Source organism: Arachis ipaensis, chromosome B03 (genome assembly GCF_000816755.2).
Source record: "Arachis ipaensis cultivar K30076 chromosome B03, Araip1.1, whole genome shotgun sequence".
Classification (NCBI taxonomy): Eukaryota; Viridiplantae; Streptophyta; class Magnoliopsida; order Fabales; family Fabaceae; genus Arachis; species Arachis ipaensis.
This window is the reverse complement of record NC_029787.2, coordinates 14434766-14444058: the sequence shown is the minus strand read 5'-3', so window position 1 is coordinate 14444058 and position 9293 is coordinate 14434766. Positions and strand designations below refer to the sequence as shown.

The 9293-nt window shown below is 32.1% G+C and overlaps 1 protein-coding gene across 1 annotated transcript in view; it reads left to right on the top strand.

Annotated features, from left to right (window-relative positions):
- Positions 7034-9293, top strand: part of LOC107632567 (probable beta-1,3-galactosyltransferase 8) — a 3847-nt gene continuing 1587 nt past the window's right edge. The window contains exons 1-5 of the mRNA XM_021118253.1: positions 7034-7075; positions 7243-7307; positions 7651-8096; positions 8183-8270; positions 8548-8673. Of these exons, the coding sequence (XP_020973912.1) occupies positions 7273-7307; positions 7651-8096; positions 8183-8270; positions 8548-8673 (695 nt within the window). The 5' untranslated portion in view covers positions 7034-7075; positions 7243-7272. The remainder of the gene's footprint in view (positions 7076-7242; positions 7308-7650; positions 8097-8182; positions 8271-8547; positions 8674-9293) is intronic.

Below are 9293 nucleotides of genomic sequence, written 5' to 3'. Positions count from 1 at the left end.
TCGCTTTGTATGTGATATAATCATGTCGCATTCTTTAAAAAAAAAATCCACATAAATCTGCGGCGGTTTTGGACCACCGCACATTTTTTTTAAATTCCAATGACCAAATAGCGGCGGTTCTGAAACTGCCGCAAAATCAATTATTTGATTTACTGCGATTGTGCCAGCGGTTTCTCAAAACCGCCGCAAAATCAAATCTCCACCCCTAATAGGCAACGCTTGTAGAACCATTGGAATTTCGTTTTGCCAGCGGTTAAAAACCGCAGCAAATTCCTACAGAAACCGCCACTATTCGGCGTGTCTCTTGTAGTGTATATTATGAAAAAGATGAGAGGCAAGAGAAGCTTTATAGCGATTAAACTCGATTTTGAGAAAGCTTATGATAAAATAAAGTAGTCGTTCTTCAACCAATGCTTGGAGGAATTTGGGGTGACTAACAAGCTAAAAGAGCTTATTGTGACCCGTATTTCCTCTGTTTCATACAATCTGTTATGGAACAGAGGAAAAAAAAGAGCATTTTAGTCCCTTAAGGAGTTTGAGGCAAGGTGACCCTTTGTCACTTTATCTCTTTATGATTATGATGGATAAATTATTCTAACTCATAAAAGAGTATGTTGATTCTAATCTATGAAAGTCGATTACAGTGGAAAGGAAGGGGCTGATCATCCCCCACCTTCTCTTCATAGATGATTTTTTAGCGTTTTGCAGAAGCAAATGTAGATCAAATTGCAGTTATTGTAGACGTAATAAAGGAGTTTTGTGAGATGTCTGGCGACTAAAAGTTAGTGTTCAAAAAACGATCATAGTTTTCTCTAATAATGTGAAGGAAGAAGATAGAGAAGCCATAAAAAAATATGTCAGTTGCAGCAAAATCAAAACTTGAGAAAGTATCCAGGAGCTATGATTATTAACCAACGAGGAGGAAAGGAGAAGTTTAAACATGTACTTCATCGTGTGTAGAATAAGTTAAAGAGATGGAAAAGCCAGTACTTATCTCTAGTGGAGAGAATAACGCTTGCTAAGGCTATCCTGAACCCTTTAGCCTACTATAACATGTAACACACTAGACTTCCAAAAAGAATTTATACAGAGATAGAGAAAGCTATACGAAGTTTCATTTGGGGAGATAGCTAAAATAAGAAAAGGATCCAGCAAATTGGATGGGAGACGCTGTGTTAGCTGAAACAGCAAGGAGGTTGGGATTTTGCAAACTCTAAAAGATAAATGAAGTCTTTATCAAAAAAATTCTTTAGATATTAGTTATAGAGCAGGGGGCTCTATGGACACAAGTTATTACACATGACAAGCAAGGATTGTTAGAGGGGTTGGAGAATATAAACAATAACAAAAGTTCTCCCTTCTCGAGGAAACTGCAAAGTGTGTGGACTAAGATAAAATAACACTGTAAGTGAATTATATATAGGTGATGGAAAAATAATCAAATTCTAGGATGACATTTGGCTATTAGAAAAGGAATTACTTAGAAAAAAAAAAGTGTTAGAAGACATCCCAAAAGAAGAGGAGCAGTGCACAATTGGAGATTTTGTGAATACAGATAATCAATGGTAGCTCAATATATTAGAAGCTTTTTTCTCCCAGAATTTAATAGAAGAAATAAGAAAAACAGAGCCTCCACAACCTCATAAAGAAAAATACATTATAGAATGAAAATTTACTCTTAATAGAGATTTTACTATTGCAATCGCATACAATAACTTAAACTATCTAGCAATGTAAAAACAGTAAAATGTGGAAAGCCGTATAGAAATAAAAAAGCTAAAGAGAGTGTGTATCTTTTTGTAGCTTATATATCATGAAAGGTTTATGACAGTTGATAGGAAAGCTAGAATGATGGGTGCCTCCCCCTACTGCCATAGATGGCCCCAGGTGAAAGAAACGATCCTCCATGCATTGTCAGGTGAAAGAAACGATCCTCCATGCATTGTGAGATTGTCCCAATGCATCTAAGATCTAGGCAAGAATTGTAAACCCCAATGCTATTGCTTTCTTCTTTATTATGCCTTTGAAGTTATGAATACAAACTAATATTATCAATGATATGGATAAATGCATATAACATAGTTGGATCATGGATGAACGAGTTTGTGTTTACTTATTACTGACTCTGCTAGAAGTGGCAAAACTAAAGGTTCACAATCTAAATTTTCTCTGCTCGGTGAACCCTATTTTAATCATCAGAAAAAAAAAGCGAAAAAATACAAAAAAATCACATCAAAAAGATAAGTTTTTATAACAAAGAGAATACTAAAGAGAAACTTACATTGGAATTCTCTAAAAAAAGATTGGGTTAATTAAATATGGATGACACCTCACAAGAAGGAACCTTGAGAGCTGGGTGCAGAGGCCTTCTAAGGACCCACCATGGAGAGTGGATTGGGGGTTTCTAGCGAATCTAAGAGGATGTCAGCTGGTGCAAGCAGAGTTGTGGGGTATCTGTTATGGACTTCGTATGGCTTCAGATTTAGGAATGAGAAGAGTGGAGATAGATTTGATGAAGGTCTACGAGGTATTGAAGAAGTACAAAATGAAAAAAAAAAAACTACCACAATAAAGTGCTCAGGGAGATATAAGAACTCCTTCGTAGACCTTGAAAATTTTTATTTACACATACTGGCAGAGAAGTAAACCAGTATGCTCATGGGCTAGCGCACAATAATGTCAAGTATAAAGAGACTTTCTTCTTTTTAGATACTTTTTCCTTAAAACTAGTTTAGTTATTGAGAGATGATGTAAAAAAGGATACTTTTGGTCCAAGAACCTTTTATTTTAGTGTTATTTTCTTTATGGGCCTAGGCTCCTTCAACTTTACAAAAAAATGTCTCTAAAAAATTGTACCAACAGCTCCAAGAATTTTCGCAGGGACCATAGGACTGAGGTGTGGTATCACAACAACCGTAGGAGTTACCAACAGTGGTGTTTGATACTATACAACGAGTCGAACCATAGAAACTTCGCCTACTCAGCAGCATCATCGGCGGAATCACAACACGAGAAGAGGATCAAAGCTCTGAAACCCAGCTACTTTCTACAATGGTAACCGCCGACAGTTAGGGCTGACAATGGGTAGGGTAGGGTAGGTTTGGACTCTACCCTAATCCTACTCGTGGGTTGAAAACTTTCTTAAAACTCTATTCTACCCTATTCAAGGGTTGAGAATCTCTGAATCCTAACTCTACCCGCACTCTAAAATTTTAAACCCTACCCTACCCGATCCTACTCACAGAGAAATAAAACATTTTCAAGCAAATATAAAATTCAACCATTCCAAATTTCATACATATTAATAAAATAGAAAAAAAAAACTAAGTTCAAATTAAAATTAAAAACAATAAAATCTTAAAGAAATCCAACATAAAATTACAAATAATATCTTCATCAATTAGCTTAGTGGTTATTTCAAGTTTTTATAAAAGATTGTAAGTTCAACACTCACTTTCTTCACTACATACATAAGTTTTACATATATATTATATAATATATTAGGGGTGCGGTTAGGGTACCCTGAATCCGTCCCCTACCCTACTCGCAGGCAAACTCACACCGCACCCTACCCTACCCGCAGCGGATCAGATAGATAACCCTATCTAAATGGATTGGTCCAGGTTAAATACCCGCGAGTATAGTATATATTACCAGTCCTACCAACGATCACGGATACCATGGGCTTGATTGGAAGGCCAACATAAAAACATGTCGACAAAGATCTTCAAGTGGTTGAATAAGGGAAGAAAATTAAATTTCGAACCAGAGAGAGTAGGGGGTAGTCTTGGGTTAGATTGGGTATTGCAGGTTTGGTTTCGGATCTATCCGATCCAAGCCGAACAAGATCCCAAAAAAATGTCTCTAAATAATAATTCTAATTTTTGGTTTTCAAATAAATAAAATATAAAAATATATATTATAAATTTACGTAATAAAATTTAATAGATTTCTACAAGAATGACAAATATCTCTCTTATATTCCATCCTCGTTTAAGAAAAAAATTATCGTTCTAATCTCATCTCCATCATATGTGTCTATTGAATTGTACTGTCCTGTGATTTTACAGATATCTAAAAATATTATCTTTAATTTTTTTAAGAAAATTTACTGACATTAAAAATTCATAACAATAACTTTTTTAAATATTAATATAAAATTATTTTGGAACATAATAATATAACATAATAAAATTATTTTGCAAGACATACGTAATATTATCAAGAGATCTTTTATGAGGGGAAGAATAGTACAGTGAGTTATGGCTCTTGTTATTGTCATTTTGGGATATGTCTGATATTCGAATAGTTACATTGCTGTTTATTATACGTAGCTCTTGCTATTCATGATATATGCAATACATTTGTCTCCAATTCATAAGTCTTGGGTCAAGCTGGATCCATGGCCTCTTTGTTATTGTCGCTGTCTTCCCAATGCAACCGTCATGATTCATCAGCCTTCCGATGCCTACAGTGATATTGCAATTTATTCAAGTAGAGTAGATGGTACAAGTGAAGCATATATATAGTGTTAAGTATTTTAGTTGTCTTTGTTTTTTATTTTCTGTTTTATTTTTATTTATTTTAGTTCTTGATCGCTCTATCTTATTATATTGAGTTATTTAAAAAATAAAAATATAGAATGATCTTGTTCAACTAATATTAATAAGTCTACTTTATAATTATCATTTTCCCTTTTGGCTCTCTTTCTCTTTCTTATCTTTTATTATTATCTGAACAAACATTGTGTTTGAATTTTTCGTTAATTAAAATTTTTTTTAGTTAAATTGATGTTAATTTTTAATTATTTAATGTTTAGTTCAATTTTAGGGCAATTTACCTAAATAAATTGTTTCACCTTTAAAATTACGCAAATAATGCATTGTTTTCAAAACGAAAATGCAAATGCATTGTTTCACATATCTATGGAAATCGCTACTGACAACAACTCAACGTAATTCGCGGCTGGCAGCAGTGGATTTTGTGTTTGTGTACCGCTACTGCCAGTAGCGATTTCCATAGATATGTGAAACAATGCATTTGTGTCTTTGTTTTGAAAATAATGCATTTGCGTAATTTTAAAGGTGAAACAATTTATTTAAATTGCCCTCAATTTTATTGGTTGATAAGTATTTTTTTTGACAGATTATTTATAACTAATTCTATCATTTATGAAAACAACCACTTTTTTTTCCATAATATAAAGAGTTTATAACTAATTCTATCATTTATGAAAACAATCACTTTTTTTTTCATAATATAAAGAGTTTATGTAAGATAAATGTTTAAAAAATGGATTTTATTTAACCATTCAATAGTATATTATTGTCATTAGACAAAATATCACTAATTTAAAAAATCATTTAAATATATACCTATATATATATATATATACATGAATCAATGTAAAACTAAGAGTACAACAAAATGGAACTCATTTCTAGAATTCCAGTCACTCTTAGCGTGTGAGCTATCAACTTGTTACCTTATACCAACCAATAATTAGTTACTAATCAATTCATTTTGGATTAATTAATTGTAGTTAATTGCTTGCTGCTCTTCTCTAGCACTTATTAATAACTTAATATATACGAGCAATATGCTATCACATCTTATAGGGGGAAGCCTACAGTTTTTTCTCCTTAAAATAGTATGTTGGGCATGATTTAGGTTAGGAATTTTTTTAACCTAGGAATTTAAACATGAAAAGTCAACTCAAAAGAATCTAAGCATTGTGAATTATATGCTGGTTAGAATGTTGCCATCAAACCCTAAAATACCTTTAATATTGATGATGAATGGTAGAAATTACATATAGTGGCATATATAGTCTTCACTTTCAAACGCAACGGTAAGAGCTTAGTGGACACGTGATAGGTGCAAGCAAGAGAGATTGCCCACACAAAATCACAAACTAAAGAGGAATGAATGAAGCTCTTTTCTTGCTAATAGCTGTTTTTTGTTGCATCATGGAAACCACATGATCAAACTGCCACTATCCTACATATCAAAACACGCCATATAACACTAAAAAGGTTACTACCTACATTGGTAGAAATTAATTTCTTAATTTTCTAATTATTATTATTATTATTTTTGTATCTTAAGAACTTTCAGTCAAAGTAATTAACATCTTTCAATCATCAAAACCACAACATCTATTCAGGTAATTGGATATCCTATCTAGTCTAATCATTTTCAAATATTTGTTATTTATTTCATTCATATGCTTTCTATATTTTTGACATAATTCAATCCTCTACATGTAAATTGTTGAATGTATATTCATAAAACTGACCGACTCAAAGCTCAGAAGTGATTGATCCAAAGCTTAATTTTTCAATCTACTGAAGCATTTACCCGCAATAATTAATTAAGAAATCAACTATTTTATTTGAAACTGTACTTTAATTTCGTAGATGTGGCTGTCCATAGCTTTCCCTTAATACCTTCCGATTCATAGCATTAAAATTATCACCCTTTATTTTTGTCGAACTGTTATAAAGCAAGAAGATAAGCCATACATTCTACCTCACGCACACTTTACCTTTTCACTTTTCTAATATAAACATCCCACACAATATCACATGATATGTTCAAACCCCTCTATTATTTGGTGATAGCCAGAAAATTTACCTATGTCAAACAAGTAATACATCTACACACGAAATATTAAAAAAGATCATAAAATTTTTGCTTATAATGTATGTGTATGGTAAATCACATCGTTTATAGATCTTATTCATTTACTTTATTCCTGCGACCTAACATAGAGTAACAAGTATTTGCCCATGCTTAACTGCTTGAGACCTACAGTAGTATCATCATCTTTATTTATTATTTAATTCACCTATATAAAGAGTCATTTAATTTTATTTATGTACTAATAATAACTGTTATTTTTTTCCCTATGAAGATCGTTCCCACATTAGTGCAAAAGTTCATAGAAGTGTTGTTGTGGGCAAGGCAAGTTGTTAGTAGAAAGATGAGGGGGAAACCAGCTTCAGGAAAGGCCATATTTGTTTTAAATAATTTGCTGCCTCTTCCCAAACCTCGTGACTGTGACCATAAACGAGTAAGTGTATCACATCAATAACTTGCCCTATTTTAAAAATCCATGTTTATCGAAGGTTATTAAGTGTTTTAGAAATATTGATGTTTCAATCATTTTAGTAAGTAATCTTTATTATAAAATTACTGAAATGTATGACAATAATTCTTTTACATCCAATTTTCGAGCAGAAGTTGATTGAAGGCAGAGCTGGTGATGTAATGGAGGAAGTGTCAAAGACCCATCAAGCTATCAAGTGAGTAAAACATATGCATATAAATCATGAGTTATCATAAACATGTACATTATATGTGTTTTTTTCTCGAGTTTTAGGGTAATATTAGAGGGATAATAATTTAAAATTAATTTATTTAAATTAGTATTTATAATTATACATTATTATTTTTAATATTAATCATTTATGTTGATAATAATTCTTTTAAGGTAGCTACTTTTATAATAATAACAGAAAATTATTATAAAAATAATACACGTATATTAAAATCAGTTACTAAAATCAATCATTATATATTGTTTAATTGGTACGAAGAATCTTGTTTTAATTAATAATGGAAGGAATAATTTTGGTGCGTGTATAGGTCGCTGGACAAGGCAGTTTCAACGTTGGAAATGGAGCTGACAGCAGCTCGGAGAAGTGAAAATAGTGGGGAGCAGTTGAAGAGGCAAGAGGGTGGTTTACAGAAAGCTTTTGTGGTGATTGGAATCAACACAGCGTTCAGCAGCAAAAAGAGAAGAGAGTCGATACGGGAAACATGGTTACCGAAAGGAAGCGAGCTTAAGGAACTGGAGAAAGAGAAGGGGATTGTTGTGAGGTTCATGATAGGCCACAGCACCACTGCAGGTGGCATTCTCGATAAAGCAATTGACGCAGAAGAGGCTCAACACAATGATTTCTTGAGGCTCGACCATGTTGAGGGCTACCATGAGCTTTCTACCAAGACTCGCCTCTTTTTCTCCACTGTTGTTTCTTTGTGGGATGCTGATTTCTATGTCAAGGTTGATGATGACATCCATTTAAATCTTGGTACGTTTCCATGCATCTTAATTATTCATTAATAATCTAACTCTATTATTATTCTCATCATTCTACTCTCTAATTTGTTAATGCAGGCATGCTAGTGAGTACCCTTGCTAAGTACAGATCAAGACCTAGGGTTTATATTGGCTGCATGAAATCCGGTCCAGTTCTATATCAAAAGTAAGGTTAATATGTTAATACTCAATTAGTCCTTCAAATGTCTCCCCGTTGATTCTTAAAAGATAGTAAATCTGAATAGTACTTCTTTAGTAGAAGAATCAATTAGATTTATTATTGTATTTTGAAACATTTGATTTCTTTTAGGGTCAAATTGATAAGCACTTGATCTTTTAGAAACCATTTTTATTATTAATCCTATTATTATACATTATATTATATTTTATTAATGTGAAATAAATAATTAAGCTGGTTTAAATGAAACTTGGTGTGGGTGCAGAGGGGTAAAGTATCATGAGGCTGAGCACTGGAAGTTTGGAGAAGAAGGGAACAAGTATTTCAGGCATGCCACTGGCCAAATATATGCCATCTCCAAGGATCTTGCTACATATATCTCCATCAACTGGTGATTTCTTCCTTGTCCTTTCCCAAATTTCACCCATTTAATTCATCAGGGTAAAGTATATTTTTTGTCCCTGAAGTTTGACAAAAATTTCAAAAATACTCCTGAGTTTTATTTTGTTTCAATTTTGTCCTAAAAATTTTCGATTTGCATCAAATATACCCCGAACGGCTAATTTTTCAAAAAATTTAAGACCAATTCAACAACAATTTCATAAGAACAACCCTCAACACAAGCAAATCAAGCATAGTTTTCATGCATTATTGTTAGATTGGTCTTAATTTTTTTGAAAATTTAGCCGTTAAGAGTATATTTGATGCAAATCGAAAACTTCTAAGACAAAATTGAAACAAAATAAAACTTAAGGGTATTTTTAAAATTTTTGCTAAACTTCAAGGACAAAAAATATACTTTACCTATTCATTAAAGAACTAACTATTAGCCTTAAATAATTCAAGTCCTAAATAATAATGTTACATTACTAGTAAATATTATTATTTTTTTGTCAATATTTAATAATAATAATAATTTATTCCTATATTTATAGAATATAAAAAATATATAATTTATATTTATATTTACTAAAGTTTTATACAAATAAATGAATACAATTTATTCTCATA